Raw genomic sequence first — 18,682 nt, forward strand, 5'->3', positions numbered from 1 at the left:
GCTGAAATGATTCTAACATTCTCTTATTCGAGGTGATAGATTTTCCACGTTAGTGACCATCCTTTGATGACTAAGCACAGACTGCAGACCTTCTTAAGCCTGTGATCGTTGCCGTTAGCTCACTGGGAGCTCTTCCACTGCCGTGCCGACGACATGAGCCTACCGACTCATGCGTAGCCATTAAATCATAAATTTTAGCATGAGTGGTTATTTAATGGTACCCGCCATGTCGCTAGAATGACAGTGAAACACAAAACGGCTCTGAGGCTCTCCCCCCGCTGAACGCTGTCCTGCTTATTGGTTGATCGCAGCTAACCATTGTAGCTAAAGACCTTTCACTAACCGTAACATGTGACCCGTCCGGTTGCCTACAGCTCGGCACTCGTAGATTACCCCGAATCCGCGAACGGAGCAACATAAAGTTAAATATTTCAGTAAAACTATCTATCATATAGATAATTTTAAACTCATACATATTATTTTGAGCTTATATTCTACAAAATTGGCTACTCTTTCTAGCTAAGAGCTATGATATATGAACAAACTCTCTAAACACCTCTAAAAAAAAATATCACTCACGTCTATGACTTTAATTTCTGGCAATGATTACTATTGATGAAAGTAATGTTTCCGGCAATATTTTCAGAGAAAAATAGTTCAATAAGATTTGCTCTTCTTGGTTACGTTTAAATTTTCCAATCATTCCTTCCATATGATGCAGTTTAGCTTTTGAACATAACCATCGACAGAAAAGTTCTGCTTCATCGGAAAACAAAATTTCCAGGGTTAAGTCATAATAAATTAAAATTGCTCATTTCTCAATTTTCTTCAAGCGAAAAGCAATATGTTTCCCTTTGCAGAGATATGTATGAAGCAGACCTTTTAACGCTTATGGTGGTAAAGCATTACGTGTACAACCCTGCAGATGAAAAGTATATACATATGGAATACTTAATGAAACTCTACACTCAATTACAAACTGAAAACATGTACATATGTATGTATGTATGTGGGAAGGAAATAGTAAACATTCTTCGCTTTAAATCAAAATGAATTAAGCCAATACTTGCGAGTAGTAATTTATTAAAATATCAAGAAGTTGTGTTTAAAGTTAGAAGTTACACATAAGCTTATAACATTCAGTGTTGAGCTCTTTAGCCGAAGAAAGAAATCATAGACTTCTTCGAATCAAAGTCACACATATGTATGTACTCGTATGTAAGTATTCGTGCACAAAGTATATAAATAATTGAAAAGAAAAGCTAAAATAGTGATTATATAGCATAAAAACGGTAAAAAAAATATATTACAATTATTGCATTTTGAATATGTGAAATGTTTGAGATTATAAATTTGAACTATACGCGATGCAACAATATAAAAAACATTATATATGTACGTACTTTAATTTATGAAGCGCATGATATTTAAAACGAAATACATATACAACTAAATTTAAAATGAACACAGTGTAAAAAAGTAAATATATAAGTTTTAGCGATTACAAGAAATGCGATAGTAATATATATTTAACTAATATAGATGGCGCAAAACAAAAATGATTGAAAATGGTCAGAAAAAACAAAAAACAGATAAAACATATTAAATGATGAAAAAACAAAATGTTGAAAAAATTGTGTATTTGATTTATAAAATGGCTTCAATAATGGAACTTACGAGAGTAAGATGGCTTAACATTGTTTCGAAAATCACTTACGAAAAGGTTTTAAATTTAGTTCGGCTATACAAGACGCATTAGTGACAAGCGTAGGCTTTGAAACCCATTTTTAAACAAAATTTGGAATTTACTTAAATTATGGAAGGTAAGGTAGCTTTCAAGTGATTTAATAATTAGCGACTGTTTTTTAAGCCCTTTCCGCAAAAGTTATGAATTTAGTTAGGCTAGAGAAGTGGCTTATTGACAAGCTATTGCTTTAAGAGACACTTTTAAAGGTTTTAAAGGTTAAAAAGGTTTTGATTATGTCTAGACAATTAGCAATTGATTTGAATACCCTTTCCTAATTTACTTGGACCCTTTTGAATTTACTTAGATTAGAAAATGAAGAAGCTAACTTAGTGCCAAATAATTGTATTGAAAACCACTTTCGAAAATGTTTTGAATTAAATTAGGTCATGTACAATGATAACTCTCAAAAGTAGATATAGAACAACTTAACAGCATGTTAGCATTTTTAGGTTTATATGATTTATGATATTTGTAACATAGGTATTGAAATCTATTTAGCTATGGCCGATGATAAAGCCTGAATTATCTACTATGCTACCTTTAATTACAATTTTACAACCGGTTACCTCACGTAATTATTTTATGCAACCACAATAGCCCGTTTACTAGACAACACTGTTATCAATCAACATCATCAGTTCGATAAATAGCGCAAGGAGGGTAGCGAATTTGTTCGAGACTATCCACTGAACAGAGTTGAACGAGGTGGAAATTATAGTTAATACGAATATTACAAACCATTAACGTCTATTATATCGATAAACAAGACTTTGTCATCAAGAAAGGATACTATTTTCACATACATCACAGCAGAATCTACAATATCTATTTAAATTTGATCCCTTCTACAAAGCTAGAGATTTGTACTTTCCAGAATATTAACAAAATTCAATACGAACACAACCGGCTAATCTATGGTATGTTATGAAAGACTTGAAGTGTAGAGATTTTAAAAGCTGAAATCTTAGAAAAATTAACGCATAAGTTCGTCTGCACTAAAAGATGGTGTAATATTTTCTTTTTACTAAAATAAATTTGGATACCAAAATACTTTTCGATCTGCTTCTACTTTAACCCACTCACACGAGCACACACTTCTAAACAAGTGTCAGGTACATTTTTATTAGTAGCTTTACTGCTTATCAGTTGGCTTTGCTCCCGAAAAACCGTACTCATTCATTGTTTATCATTTATCCTCAGTATTATAACTTTTATTAATACTTTTTGTCAATGCACAGCTACGCATTTCTCACGCCGCAAAGTGGACGTAGTCGATGCATGTTAGGCAGAAAATATTATATATTAATTTTTGTAACTGACTTGTCAGATTGGTAGCGGGTTGCCATACATAATTCAAATTTTGGTTGTACGGTTGCTTTTTGGCTACTATACTAACGCTGCTCGCCCTACATAATTGGGGTATAAGTATTTAACATTGCTCTGCAGGCTTGTGGCTTCGTTCTTAGCCGCGTTTACATCGAAATTTATAAAAAAAGTTTCTTTATGTTTTCAAAGCGATCACGACTTGAGGGGGAATATCAACGCGCAATCAGCAGAGCACGCGCAGTTATGTTTCGCATAACAGTTCGAGTAAGTATAGAATTTATTAAGTTTGTTGAAATATTCCTCCTAAAGCTATTGGAATTGCTGCACTGTGCAGTGATAAGCCAGTCTGTAGCATAGGATTTCTGGTCCTTATACGCTGCTTACATGTCACTCATACGCTCAGTAGTACTACAGCGCTTGTTAGGCTGAGTTGCACGCCGCTAAGTGGACCGCGCGAAAGATAAAGTAAATCCGATGGTTATAAATACAAATAATCTGCGCGAGTGTTAGTTAGTATCATAAAAAACATAGCTGCATTAATGTGAGTACACCGTCTCTGTGTGTGTGTGTGTGTATAGATGAGCGCGCAGAATTGACTTAAATCCATCACTTCCTATTCATTAGGATTACTTGTAGTTGTGTCAATGGCCAACCAGCGGCAAACAAATGTAATTAAATTTGCTCACACACACTATCATTTACCGAAATACTGTTATCATAAACGAATAAACAGAAAGTACCAAAAAATAATAATAAGTGATAATATTGACACGTTTTTGCAATATTCTGACAAAGTTGTGTCATCTGTGAAAGCTGTGGCTGTGTGCAAATTTTGTCTCTGTTAGAAATGTCTACAGTTTTTGTATGCTACTTAAAAGTATTAACTCTTCTTGTGCTCTTGTGTGAAAGTTGTGCGCCTGTGGATGTGAACCGACAACGAAATGTAACGGAAGCGAGCAGCTGGCAGTACTTGATTAAACATGGCGAGTCGGCACTGAAATTTTTGTGAGTATACAAATTAATGTTGCAAGTTTGCGATATGAAAATTCAACATTTCAAAGTTCTAAAAGGCTTATGGTACATTGTAGAGTGTTAACAGCTCTATTTTTGTATATATTCATTTGAGTATTGAGCAACGCTTTGGCAAATAGATTTACGTCGGTTACTTGAGTTACTTTAGTGGTCGGAGAAGTTATGAACTGTTTTAACCATTTTTGCAACAGACATTTACTCGTACTAAGCAGCTTAGGCAGCCTATACTTAAGGATGTATATTAAGATACATCATCTAATATTCTAAGTGGAAAAGTTAATCAGATCGTGAAAAAACAACACATTCGTTCCCCACTGGAATATTCTTTTGCAAAGTCTCCTAGTTTGCTCGTCTAATTTACCTATTGTGTACGGAAACTAGTACCACTATAATAGCCGCTGGTAAATTTTGGTTACTATCACATGTTATAGTATAAACGAATGTCAAATGTCCTAAATACTTATTTCATTGTTTATCAAAAATCCTCCTCACTCGCCGTTAAAAAATGTTTTTAGCTAAATCAAAAAGGAATTAACAGTGTTTTTGACATATATCATATCGCAGGTACCCACAACCCAATTATTACCATGCCATAATTACAAAAAGCATACAGAAACGCTTGAACGCTTCTCTACACATTATTTTGTTCTGATTTACATTATCATTATCGAACAAATTTGGAGATTAATTTCCACATAAATACATATTATGATTACCATTTGTTTTTGGGACCAGCAGATGTTAATACGACGTAGCAAGTCTAACGATAACCTTATCTGTTACCGTAAATGATAAACTTTTCCATAAAATTATGGAATTTGTTATAAGCGAACATAAAACTATGTTCTGCTGCAGATTGCTTGTCTCGTTTGTTGTATTTTTACACATTATCAACTTAAATAATAAAGTTATAATATCCATTAAATTAATCCTTAAAAGGCGACGCTGCCCTTTTTTGACGTCGACATTGATGAAGAAACTTCTTTTTTTTGATTTTGGGCAAGTGATCGCTGCGGCTAGCTCGAAGAAATTCCAGCTGAGGTTGCTAATATCCGACCAGTTTTTGGCACAATTGGGGTGATGTGTTAGCAATAACGCGATGAATGTTCTCTTCCAAAGTCTTCAAACGGCTGTGGCTTATCTGGAAAGACAAGCGATTTTACATAGCTCACCGAAAGTTTCCTCAAATAAATTGATTGCTTCCTTAGCTGTATAGCATGGAATATTATTCCTCCAAATACGAAAAATTTGTTTATTAACGTACCTATTTAACCCTGCCCTTCATCGCTGAACAAAATTTTCTTTGACAATCTCGTTTTTGGACCATTCTCGAAACGTGCGACGCGCTTGAAGGTCCATTGTCACGAGTTGGATTTTGTAAGCCCGCAAACTAAGATCTTTCTGCAAAATTTTCCATAAAGTGGACAGGCACAGTTCCACTTATTGAGCGCAATGGAGGATGGACTCATTCGGATCGGATTCAATACTCTGATCCACAACAAATATAGCGTGTTCGGTGGGCATTGTACGGTATCTCTCAGGATGCGCGTTATCCACTTGACTAATCGTGGGGCGAAACCGATCCATTGTTGCTCGAATTACCGACTCTGCAGAGCGCTTATGTCGAAGGAATATTGTAAACAGGTCACGAACTGAACTATTATTTGATAATAAATTTTCACCATTTGCAAACATTGTTCCGGAGCAAGTCTGTTCATCGCGAAAATGTATTGCCTCATTGAAAACAACACGTAAAAAAAATACCCGTTATAAAGTATGAACAGATAAAAAAAGTGATACAAACTTTTTAAAACTCCGATTAAGCTCTCGCTGGGTTGCTGAAAAAGCTTTGGTTGAGTTTACCATTAGTCTGTTAATCTGTTTGAGTTTTAGTAATAAAAAGCACTTCAAATAGCTAAACAGTAGTGAGATGAATTCACCTTAGAGTTAAAACTAATATAGCCTTTGTGCGCAGTTTTCTTAAGTTTTCGGGTCGAACCGATCGTAACCGCTTAATATGTTTGTGGTCTAAATCGAAGCACTGCTCTTAGCTGCAGTAGATGTAGTGCACTTTCTACACTACTGCAGCATTCCTAAAACTCTGAACATTAGGTACTTTAAGCCAGCCGGAGAACTCATTTGGTTTTATACATATATTATATTATATACTAATAATAAATACTAACATTTTTCTTATTTATAGAAAAAGCTACGTTAATGTCTCCGTGACCGGAAACCTTCCTGAATGCATGCAGTATCAGTGTAAAGTTTATTGCATGAATACTCGTGCCGATCAACTAAATAACTTGCTAGTTAATGTGGGTAGAAGTAAAATTTATTTTTACTTAAAGAAGTAATATAAATATTAACTTTTTTTCAGAGCACCAATTGTTCAACCATCCAAGAGCTGCGCCTTTTTAATATGGAATTTCCGAAACAGAAAATTTCATTTGGATTTCTCGGTGAATATTGCAATAAGGTGCGTAGGCTCTATATTGGCTCTTCCAATGTCACCGCCATTGGTGCGGGCGCTTTTAAAAACGGCATTTTTGAAGAGATTCAGCTGGAAAATCTGCAATTGGAGGAATTAAACAAGAAAATTTTCAAGAATACTAGTCACATTTTCAAGCGACTTTCCATCATACAACGAAATAAAGCAATACAACTTATTAGCGACGATTTTTTGGCTCATATTAAATACCAAATAAAAAACTTCACGCTACAAGGCAACATCGAGCATATAACCAATACGACAGCATCGAGTAGTTTGCTCAACAACTTGAGATATCTGGATTTGCGTTACAATAATTTCACCAATACATTTACCGAAGATACGTTTGAGAAATTGTGGGTTGTTGAATATTTGGACTTATCACACTCGAATATACAATACCTACCCAATTATTTGTTTTGCAAAATCACCAGCACACTGTTGTATCTCAATTTATCCCATAATCAGCTGACCACAATAAATCATTTGATTTTCGGCAGACATGCAATTTATGATGATTTAATTATCGATATGAAGTATAACCCTTGGAATTGTACGTGCGACTTGCTTACGGAAATGAATTTAATACTGCTGTTTCAAAGTAATCATCCGACATGTGACGAGCTCATCGAGTTAGAAATGGTATCGGTATTGGATGAGCGTGTATGTCCCAGCGGATTGAACATAACTGCGAATTCGACTGCAGTAAAGGAAACTACAACACAATATACAAAACAAACGTCAACACTGAAACCGATTACTACAAAAAGAGATTACGACATCGAGTATATAACGACACCAACACGAGAGAATATAGCATCGCTTACAACTACGCCAACTTCAACCACAACTAGTACTGATGGCGATGACGACACAATATTGGTGCATTGTCTGGTAACTGGTGAAACGAATACGATTGCTTGGCACAACGTTTGGTGGCCCGAAACACAGATTCATTTGACAGAACTAACGGAGTTGCGTGTTGAAGTACTTTTGGAAATAACCGATTTGAAGGTTTCATATGGTTTGATTTGGTTTAGTAGCGTTGTAGATGATTACTATAGCATGGCAGTTAACTATAATAAATATGGCCTGGGTTGTGTAGGACCTGTTAGTTATACAACAATTGTAGCCAATCTGTTGCCAAATACCGCTTACACCTTTTGCTTGATGCCCAACGATAAGTTAAAGATTTCTCCATATCACTGTGATTCACTACACATGAATTCTAATCTGCAAGTAGTCTATAATACATGGCTGTCGAATGACATGCGGTTCACGGGCATAACACTGACCATACTTGGTGTGTTATTTAGTTGCTTCTTGGGCATTGCGAGCATATTCATACTGCTAAAGTATAGGCCAACACTCTTGAAAGGTAGTAAACGTGTTAAAACCACAAGCGCCAATTCAATAGATATCGTCATCTTTCCAAAGGAGCGCTCATTGGAGGATTTGAAAATCAAGGAACAAACGCTAACAAAGCGCAATTCTCGCAGGTATGTACTAAAAGTTGATAAGAAAGTCGCAAGCTACTAAGCAATTAAAGTATAATATATTTAAAGCATAATAGAAGAGAGGATAGGAAAAGAAAATAAGATAAGTGTATATGAACTTTCGTCCTAGGAAAACTTTTTACTGAATATATTAATACCGCACAGACTTATATGCGAAAAAAATTCAAACACAAACCCACGATATAATTAAAGGTACTTTTAAGGGGTTTGAAGACTACTATAAGCTGAAAACTCTTAAAAATTTACTCTCAAAAGCTTAAAGCAAATTTAAAATCTTTAATTTATAGCAACTAGAACGTCCAAAAAATAAAAGTTTTGCTCTGGACTAAACAAGAAATGAGAATATTTTCGAATGTGGAAACAACAATGATTGTAGGCCTACAGTTATTGACTATAAGAAACCTATGGATGATTGTAAGGCAATCTTGAAAATATTGTGCACTCTTAAACGGTGCCTCCCTCTTTAATCTACTCAAAATAATTTAAAAAGCCTCTCTGATCTCTCCAATGATCTTATCAAGCTCAATTTCAGTTATTTTGAAGCCTATTCAGGTATATTAAAAGTTGTACCGTATGCATATGTTTTTCTTTCATCAAATTTTTATAATATGTTTTGTTAGTATATTTTATAAAATTTTTACCTGTTAACCTTCCAATGCATATTTCAGCGCCTACGATACTACCAATAGCAATCATACCTCTAACAACCATACAATACGTCGCGGTTCCGATGTTAGTGCTGAGAGTAATCAAAGTTATATGAATGCCAACTTATACGAAGTAATACCGGCTTATCTACGTCTACAAGATATCGATTCGGATTATGAAAAGCAGTCCTTGGAATTGGAGTCTATTGACAGTTACATGACAACCTTGGCACCCAAATACGAATGCACTTCGGTCAGTTATGCAGAAGTTTCGCCACGCAACAAACGTGCATCAAATGATCCACTGCCTTCATTACCAACAGAATGGGCGTCTAGTACAACTACTTTTGCGCTGGGACTGCCGCTGTCAATGCCAGACAGTATGCCCTATATAACTGTGTCAAAGACGAATAAGAATGCAGAGAGTACAGTTATTAATATGTAGGAAGCTTGGAATTGAAATATGCGACGTCAAAAAGCTCTATATGAAAACTGTATAGGTGTAGAGCATGTATATCTATGTATATTATGTTAACGATGTAATAAAGGAGGGAGGACTGATGAAAGAAATATTATTTTATTTATGAATACGTACTGGAAACTATAGCTTTAACAGTAGGCAAAATCTTTAGAATAAATATTTTCCACGCTAACTGCGTACCCGAAGTTACGTTCACTATATACCCATCTTTGCCGATAGTAAGTGAAAAATAGAAACATATTATATTATCAAATAAAAGAATCCATATACAAAATGAAATATTGTACATTTTTATATACACAATTTAAGCACCACAAATAGGTTTTTGAGTTTACATAAATGTAAACATTATGAAATCACTATATTCATTACTTTACAAGCTTATATATTTAAGGCCTTGTGTCTATTTATTTGAATAATTTACTAACTAGAACTTACTTCTCTTGTTAGCTTCGAATACATATAGTTAAATGAATACAGGGTGGTCTAGAGATTATGATGTGATTCTGTTTGATAAAGATATGATATAAGCTTATTCCAAATATACCATCTAATAAAATTTTACTTGAACTGGGCCATTTAAACTGCGCGCACAAAGCGAATCGATAAACAAATTTTCCCAGATTGGTACAACTATGTTTTGTGTCAAAAAGCATTCAGTGAAGGTCGTAAAGTCATCGAAAACTTGATTCATGCAAGTAAAAACAGACCTGGATCTTTTGAAAAAACAACGTAGAGTACAGGTCAAAAAAGAGATATTTGGCAAAAAAGCTGAGAACACTACATTCATCAAATACATCATGTTGACGAGATGTGGGTTTATGAATATAAATATGATGTCGAAACTATACAACAATCTACCAAAAATTAGCCGAAACCCAAAAATCCAACATTAGCTAAATACACTGAAGGCGATTTCAGCAGAGACTTATATGGAAAATTGGATTAATCGTTGGCATGCTTGAATTGGATATACGCCGGATTCAAGCAAACGGCCAGGTGACAAAAGAGGCAATACATTGAACAGTCGCAGCCCCTGATTTTCAGTCCAGTCAAAAACCAATATATGTCACTTTTTTGTCAAAATCAGACCGATTATGCAGTAAAAACGTGATATAAAATTCGAGTTCGAAAGCATTGAATTAAAATTTTTAACTCATACAGCTTTGACCATATTACAAGGTGCAATTCAAAAGTTTCAGGACTTTTATTAAAAAACGCATATAATTTTTTTTTTTTTTTTTTTAAATTTAATCATCGCCATAAACTTGTTTCATCATTTAATAAGTTTTGGTAAAAGTTTTACCAAGTTTAAAGCAAAACTTAATGTTAGCTCTTTGTTCGATGCTCATTTTCCGACCGACACTACAAATGTAATGTCACATGTAGCGCGATATCTCAGCTGTTATACAAGTCAGCTGTTATATAAATTTTATACGACAACACTGAAGAATACACAATTGAGGGATAACAATTTCAGACAGATGGCGCCACTAGAAGCCGCGTTGTTTAAAAAGTCCTGGAACTTTTGACTTGTCCTTGTATTCCTTTTATTGTATTTTAATTGAAATAATTCCACATATCTCAACCCGCCCTTTACTATTGAAAAGCTGTCCATAACTTTATGATTTATTGGATACGCTGTGTAATAACATAAGTTAGAGCATACTATTAGGCGTTTTAACCCATTTACGTAATATTACTTGAGCTAACAAACTAAAATCAAAAATGACTGTACATATTGATATACAGTAATTGATGCCTACACAATAAATTAAAGTCCATATACACTTTGGTGCGCGAACCAAAAAATATTGAAAACACTAAAAGTAACTTCACTTGAAAACTGTAAAAATTCATCATTATGAACAGGGTTAACGGTAATTACTCACACTATCAGTAATGCACAAAAATAGTGCACAGTCATTTCCATGTATAGAAGTCACCACCCACTTACAGAACTCCTGCATGCATTATACTTTTACATTCACCGGCAGGCAGCTGGCTGTTTTATCAAATCAAATAATCATAATTATATTAGCGCATCGATAAGCAATCATATTTAATTGTTTACTAAATAAATTAAGCATGAAAAATTGCTGATAGTGAGATATGCAAAATGCGCCTGAAAATCGAATATGGAAAACCAGTTTGTAGAAAGTTGTTGAATGCAAAAGAGTGGACTTCACGGCAATCGAGGCGTCACGCTATATATAATATAATATAAACCTATATAGATATATTGGTATATACATATATGAATGAGTTTTTGCGTGTGTGTATAGTATCGCTAACAGTTTTTTGTTTATGATAAAATGTTTAAATCGAAAACATTTCGTATAAATCACGATATAGATAAAAAGCCAAAAGTACATGAACTTTGGTATGAGCCCAAAAGAATACGGTGAGATTTTTATTGATTTTAAATTTGTATTAAATTTCATCTTCATTGGTATCCTTGTTCACTTCTCAGCTGGATAAAATTTTTTACTATACCACTAGTCATCGCTTTCTCATTGCTTTTGGTGTTGAGTAATGTGAATTTCTCGGGTGAGTCATATGAGCTCACTGTACCACCTTCAGGTGAAAGGCTTACAAATGTCATACAAACGCCAACAAAGGAAGTAATCACTGCTGCTAATATACCGATGGAGCAAGCTAAACTTGTCACTATAGAAAGTGATGACGAAAAACAAGAAGGGAATGGCGGAGTAGATACTGCAGTGCAGTACTTGAACGAGGCACAAGCAGTAGCGACAGCCACGTAAGCAAAAAAAACAGAATCACATTATTTAGCTATGTGAATGCAAAAATTAATCAGTTTTATAAGAAAACATTTAAAACAAGTAATGAAGCGCTAAGTTCAGGTGTAAACGAACATTTCATACTCTTGCAACTTGCAAGAAAGCCCGCTAAATACCATCAGATGCTGGCAATATTAAAAAATTTAGCGAAAGGGTTCAACTTCAATGCATTCAAGTTTTGTATCATATTAACTTATTTTAATAATTATTTTTACATCCCGTCCGCGAAAATTGTACTCAAATCATTGCGGGCAAAGAAAAGGAATGGCTTATTGGATTATTTTTGGCATTGCTCAGGTATATTTGAGAGCTTATTTTCAAGTAATTTTATAAATATATTGTATAAATGTAAACATATATATGGAGTGAAGTCAGCCGGAGGTTTCAAAATCCTGAACATCAGTTATATGGGGTTATGGCAAGTTATTGCACGATTTTATCAATGTTTAGCACAAACATACACTGTTACTAGGAAAACACGCTCTCTCAATGACACTAAAATAACTCCCACATTGGCCGTTATACTTGTATGTGTTATAAAGTCAACTGGAAGTTCGAAAATCTTTATATTTGATATATGAGGGCTAAGAGAAGTAAGTTTTATCCGGATACATTGATTGTTTCTTGATTTGTATACTGGAAAGTGAAAAAAGCAGATGGAATTTTATATTGTGCTAGATAGGAAGTAGGCGTGATTTTTGTGTGTTTTAACTTATTTTTCACTGTATTGTAAGAATGTCAGAATAATATTGCATACCGAACCGATGCCAATCCCATCCATCAATTTTGACCACAGCTCATATAAAGCTCTCTTGTATCATCCCGACTGTAAAATTTTCTATTTCTGAAGCATTCAGTTATCGATTTATCGCGCTTTTAGTAGTTTTTATATGGCGAGTAGGCGGTTTTTCAGTGTGCGGTGTTATTAGTGGGCGAGGCCACTTTAATTTTTTTTATTTTTAGCCCACAGGTACCCTTTTATACTGCAATCTCCTGCACCGAATTATAGTTTTATATATTAATTTAGTGCTTAGTTATGGAATTTTATAACTTTTCCATTATTGAGTGGCGGTGGTCCGATTACGTCTATCTACGAACTCGTCCACACTTTTTTTGAGAAAGAACACGTGTACAAAGTTCCATTACGATATCTCATTTTTTACTCAGGTTACTGCTAGCACGGATGGATGAACGCACGAACGGACAGACAAACAGTCACTTGGAATGCAACTCGTCTCGTCATCCTGAACATTTACATATAATCTAAACATATAATGTAAACTAAACCCTATTTCTAACTCGATTACTTTTAGGTGAACAAAACTATTACACTCTGTAGCAACATGTTGCAAGAGTATAAAAATAGAGAGAATATCGTTTACATTCACAATTTAGTGAGATGCAAGAGTGACTGCCATCCGTATCATCATGGGTCAAAACTCTGATAAACACAAAGTTCAAAAGAATATCTTTTTCTAACGAAGGTCTTCTTTCGGTGACCAGCGTCAAACTAAAGAATCAAAAATTAGTTCTGGTCAACTGATTTCCAAGCAACAGAACTTCTGAAATGGAGTTTAATGCAATGTTTTGGGTCTTAGTTTGTTGCTGTTAGGTCAATATAAATTATATTCTGCAGTATATTGATATTTACACAGTTATAATTCCTTTTCCTCTATCACACATAATTAAAATACATTTATTAAAACTAAATTATATCGTTTAGCGGCTTCCAATGCAAAGACAACAACACCTGTAAAACTCTAATTTGCTCGGGTGGACCGATACATATGCTCCAAATTGAGTTCGAATACTTTATAGATTGGTGCGGAAATATATCTTTTGACGTCATCATAGAGAATTGCACTTTCAACAAAAATACCATAGAGAGATACACATTGTCAGGAAATTTCAAGCTATCCACTTTAACAATACGAAACTGCACACTCGACACGATTCTCGATAATGCTTTCAACTACCAATCGGTAAATAAACTGACGAATTTAACATTTGTTGGTGTACAATTGAAAGCTTTGAACGCACAGACGTTTTTTGGTTTGGCAACTGTGCAATATTTCAAACTATTCAATGTGCTTAAGAAGGACACTCTGCCTTTGAAGGCCAATCATTTCTTGCAACCAATGGCAGCGAGTCTCAACAACTTAGTGTTGCAACAAACAGAGGAATCATGTTGTTCCAACACCATATATGATCCCACTGAGTGGTTGGGGGGTACCAGCACCACCGCCTACAGTAAACTGTTGTTTGTCGACTTGAGTGGCACGAATTTTAACGATAAACTTAACGGTAATACATTTGCAAAACTCTCAGCTGTGCAAGAACTTCGGCTGGTCAATTGCAGTTTGAGCACAATCGCCGAAAAAGTATTCAATGGCATTTTGTCGACACTAAAATCGCTCGATTTGCGATATAACCAATTACAAACGTTGGACGGTGAATTTCTAGCCACTGCTATTACTAAGGGAATTAGTATAGAGTTAGGGTGGAATATGTGGAGATGCGATTGTGACAATATGGAAATAATTGAAGGCATGAAGCAAGTAGAAAATAATTTCGCAGCAGATACAGTATGTGCAACGCCAACAGAATTGGCAGGCATACAAATCAGTTCGTCACAAATAAGCTGTTATAGTGAGCAATTCATATAATATAAAAAAAGTAGTAAATAAAAAATTTGTCGATCCTTTCAGACAAAACACAACTTACAACAGTTATAACAACCGTAATGTCCATAGCAGCGACTACAACTACAACTAAAACTTTTACCGACGAAACCACATTAGCAACCACTGAGTCTACACCAACAACTTCTACGACTATCACCGACAACTCAACCTTAATGACTTCAGCTACAATGACAGGAACAGATGTAAGTCAAAGCAGTGGTAAGTATCATATCGATTTATTACACTATAACTAACAGCATCTAAGGGATGATATGGCTAAGATATTCAGACAGTTTTGCTAGCGTATGATTTTTGTCAGTATATCTAAACATACAAAGGTTCGATTTGCTATCGGTTAACCTTGAAGTATAATTTTTATACGATTGCAACATGTTGGTACAGAGTAGGGTAGAGCGAAAAAAATATATTTTTTGCCTAGCCTGAGGGTAAAATTTGTAGGTTATAAAAAAGAAAAATTTTTGTAAAAAAATATACATTTTTTTTAACATCTAGAGGCTCACTTTTAAATAAAATTTCGAGTTCCGGTTGACTTTAAACTGTATACATTAGTCAATATCTAAGATATCGTAGCAAAATATTGGACATACCCTATTGTCGTTTAGTAGAGAATGAAATAAATATATTGCATTAAATGTTAACAATTTTTCAGATTCAACTTTAGTCTCAAGAGTAGATAAAACGATTTCTGCAACAACACCCAAAGCTACTAACATTATAAGTACATCAATAGCAAGAACTAGTACAACTGTCACACCACCTGCATCACTAATGACCTCCACGATTGAAGACGAGTCAACCAAAGAAAGATTAGAACCCTTATCGACAACTACACCACAACTAATCGACACAACAAACGACAATACAACCTTAATATTTTTTCTGGGAACAACAACAATACCAATTTACAATACGGAAACAACAAAGGGAACTGAAAATACAACGATTAATTTTCCCTGTAAGTACAAGTATTTGATGATTTTAGAAACTTATTAGTTCTTATTAGACTTAAACGTGTGTATTTCAATTAATATCTGTATGAATCTAATCTATTTCATCTATTTTTTATTTCTCATACTTATTTATGTTAAATCGCAAAGATACGACCGTGATCTCTAGCAGTATGGCTACAATTAAACCACCAATGAAGACTTGCTTTGAAAATAAAGACCCAAAGTATTTAACTTGCAGCAGTACCACAGCCGTTAAGATTTGCGACTATGACGTTACTTTCAATGTGGTTCCGATATCATCGCGAAGTGTACAACTGCAAATCGGTAGCGGTGCACATAGTTTACAAGTGATCTATTTTCAGGTGTTGAACAACAGTTTAAATAAGGAGGTCGAGATCGACAATAATAGCAAAATCGTTGTCGATAATTTAGCGCCAAATAGAAGTTATACCTTCTGTCTCATACCAAAGAATCAAACGTGTACCTCACCATTTAATTGCCGTTCAGCGCACTTGCCACAAGCTCAAGCATGGTTGAAGTATAACGATGTTGCGCTTTTTTGCACGATCGCCATATTCGTAACTATTGTTTGCGCAATTTTAGGGGTGGCAGCAATATATTTTCTACTCCGTTGGCGGCCAACTTTATTGTATGGCAATAAACGTTTGCGTCGTATTGCTTCCACAACGCACAAAGTGCTACTATTCCCGAAACCGAATTGCACATCTTTAGATTCGAAAAGTGAGCTCGCGAAAATGCATTCATCGATCAGTGATTCATTGACACCGGAGAATTATTTGAGTATTAACTCATACGATTATATGCAGTACTTCAAAGATAACGAGTTGAAGAAACAACGTAGAGTGGCATACATTTCCATGAATCAGCCTCCTTTACATCGAGCCCCTGCATTGCCACCAAACGTTGGTGGCGCTGCAACACATTGCTACGATCGTATGAGCTACACCAGTGAATATATACCAATTCGACCGCCCTCACAACAATCGACAGTAGTAATGGAAGACACGCCACAACAGCAGCATATACGTAGGTGTGCAGAGTTGACTCCAGAGCCAGAATACGAAAGCTTGGATTATTATCAAGAGCTTTATTAAAAAGTGGTTGGGTCGAGTTTAAATTGAATAAATATTTAAATATTTTCTTGTTAATTGAAATTATATAATAATAAAGATCATTGCAACAGATAGTGAAGAAGTAGCTGTGTAACATGCCTCTCTTCATTTAACCATGCTTTCCGTGGTTTTCACTGTTTGGTGTTCGTCTTAACTTTGAAGCAAATTACAGTGCGAATTAAACAGCTAAATAAATTACAATTTGAACATAATTGACATTAAATTTACCAACATTTCCTTCATCGATTAGATGAAACTATTAACTTACGGTATTTGTTTAGTTTAAATATATTATATACAATATGAATAGGACAAAGTTGCAAGGATTGCGATTAGTTTGAAGTAGCTGATTTGGAATTGTGGAAAGAGTAAATGTAGCGAAAGATGACAAAAAAGATGGTTAATTAGCTTTGCGAATGCACATCCTTCAGCCGGGTCTTCTAATATAACATAAGTTGGTTTTTATCGTATGCAACGGGTTGTTGAAAGGTATCATTCAACCTAGCCTTTCAACCAACTAATTAACAATGAAAACTTAAGATTTTGCATGTTGCAATTATCAGAAAATAAATTTGAAATAGGATAATCTTTGGTCAGTTTTTAATACAAAATATACCAGCATTACATTCCTTCCCTAAACTCCTGAGATATGCGAGGTTGGAAAAATTAAATTTTTCTCTTTGCCTACTAGTACACTAGTTAAACTTATCAACCAATTGCCGGTTTTAAATCAAGCAATAGTAATTTTATAAGGTAAGCCAATTATATTTAATTGTTTACTAACTTGCGATTAGAAATCAAATATGGAAAATCAGTTTGTTAGGAATGGATGGATAACAGTCAACTGAAAATTTAAGCAATAAAGCCGAAAGCATAAATCACCAAGTATGAATAGATCAAAATAACCGATAAAATAAGAACTTTTGTGTGAGACCAAACGAATACGTTGAGATTTGCACTGATTTTAAATTTTTATAAAATTTAGGAAATTATTAAATATTATTAGGAAACTTTGAAAAAACTTTCAGAATACCGTTTAAACTAACAATTAAGTGGGCTGAAAGAGTGAATACCAACATATCATCTCGGTTTCTAAAAGCAGAAATTCTGAGATGGAATTTTATACTCTAAGAGGGAATTTTCATACCTAAAGTACGTACTTTAGATGTCAGCGTATCCATAAACGAGATAAGTTGATATTACATATTTTTTTGGAGTTTCGTTTGCACAGACAACAACTCTTGTAAGACCCTAATTTGCTCGAGTGGTCCGATACATACGCTCCAAATAGAATTCGAATACTATATAGATTGGTGAGGAAATAAATATTATGACGTCATCATAGAGAATTGCACTTTCAACAAAAATACCATAGAAATTGCACACTCGACACGATTCTCGATAATGCTTTCAACTACCAATAGGTAAATAAACTGACGAATTTAACATTTATTAGTGTGCAATTGAAAGCTTTGAATGCACAGACGTTTTTTGGTTTGGCAACTGTGGAAAATTTTAAACTATTTAATGTGCTTAATAAGGACACTCTGCCTTTAAGGCCAATCATTTCTTGCAACCAATGGCAGCGAGTCTCAACAACTTAGTGTTCCAACAAACAGAGGAATCATGTTGTTCCAACACCATATATGATCCCACTGAGTGGTTGGATGGTACCAGCGGCACTGCCTATAGTAAACTGTTATATGTCGACTTGAGTGGCACGAATTTTAACTATACACTTAACGGTAATACATTTGCAAAACTATCAGCTGTGCAAGAACTTCGGCTGGTCAATAGCAGTTTAAGCACAATCGCCGAAAACGTATTCAATCGTTTTTTTGTCGACACT

At 34.6% G+C, this 18,682-nt stretch overlaps 2 protein-coding genes and 1 long non-coding RNA gene across 4 annotated transcripts in view; 2 read left to right on the forward strand and 1 right to left on the reverse strand.

Annotated features, from left to right (window-relative positions):
* LOC138856874 (uncharacterized) overlaps nucleotides 1–18,682 on the reverse strand; it is an 89,270-nt gene that overhangs the window by 37,428 nt on the left and 33,160 nt on the right. The gene's annotated exons all lie outside the window — the stretch shown is intronic.
* LOC118682207 (uncharacterized) lies at nucleotides 3,511–9,291 on the forward strand. The gene is made up of 4 exons (XM_036369978.2): nucleotides 3,511–4,078; nucleotides 6,309–6,423; nucleotides 6,486–8,095; nucleotides 8,782–9,291. Exons 1-4 carry the CDS (start codon nucleotides 3,921–3,923, stop codon nucleotides 9,203–9,205), a joined length of 2,307 nt encoding a protein of 768 aa, XP_036225871.1. The 5' UTR covers nucleotides 3,511–3,920; the 3' UTR covers nucleotides 9,206–9,291.
* Nucleotides 11,425–16,893, forward strand: LOC106627221 (uncharacterized). Its single transcript, XM_070108810.1, has 6 exons — nucleotides 11,425–11,645; nucleotides 11,715–12,005; nucleotides 13,769–14,694; nucleotides 14,754–14,948; nucleotides 15,400–15,705; nucleotides 15,848–16,893. The coding sequence occupies exons 1-6, from the start codon at nucleotides 11,557–11,559 to the stop codon at nucleotides 16,813–16,815; spliced, it is 2,775 nt and encodes a 924-aa protein (XP_069964911.1). The 5' UTR covers nucleotides 11,425–11,556; the 3' UTR covers nucleotides 16,816–16,893.

Source organism: Bactrocera oleae, chromosome 4, assembly GCF_042242935.1.
Source record: "Bactrocera oleae isolate idBacOlea1 chromosome 4, idBacOlea1, whole genome shotgun sequence".
Lineage (NCBI taxonomy): Eukaryota > Metazoa > Arthropoda > Insecta > Diptera > Tephritidae > Bactrocera > Bactrocera oleae.

Coding starts and splice junctions, on each gene's coding strand:
- LOC106627221 (XM_070108810.1), top strand. CDS start 11,557: ATGTTTAAATCGAAAACATTTCGTATAAATCACGATATAGATAAAAAG. Junction 14,695..14,753: donor GTCACAAATAAGCTGTTATA/GTGAGCAATTCA, acceptor CGATCCTTTCAG/ACAAAACACAACTTACAACA. Junction 15,706..15,847: donor TACAACGATTAATTTTCCCT/GTAAGTACAAGT, acceptor TAAATCGCAAAG/ATACGACCGTGATCTCTAGC.
- LOC118682207 (XM_036369978.2), top strand. CDS start 3,921: ATGTCTACAGTTTTTGTATGCTACTTAAAAGTATTAACTCTTCTTGTG. Junction 4,079..6,308: donor GAGTCGGCACTGAAATTTTT/GTGAGTATACAA, acceptor TCTTATTTATAG/AAAAAGCTACGTTAATGTCT. Junction 8,096..8,781: donor ACAAAGCGCAATTCTCGCAG/GTATGTACTAAA, acceptor TGCATATTTCAG/CGCCTACGATACTACCAATA.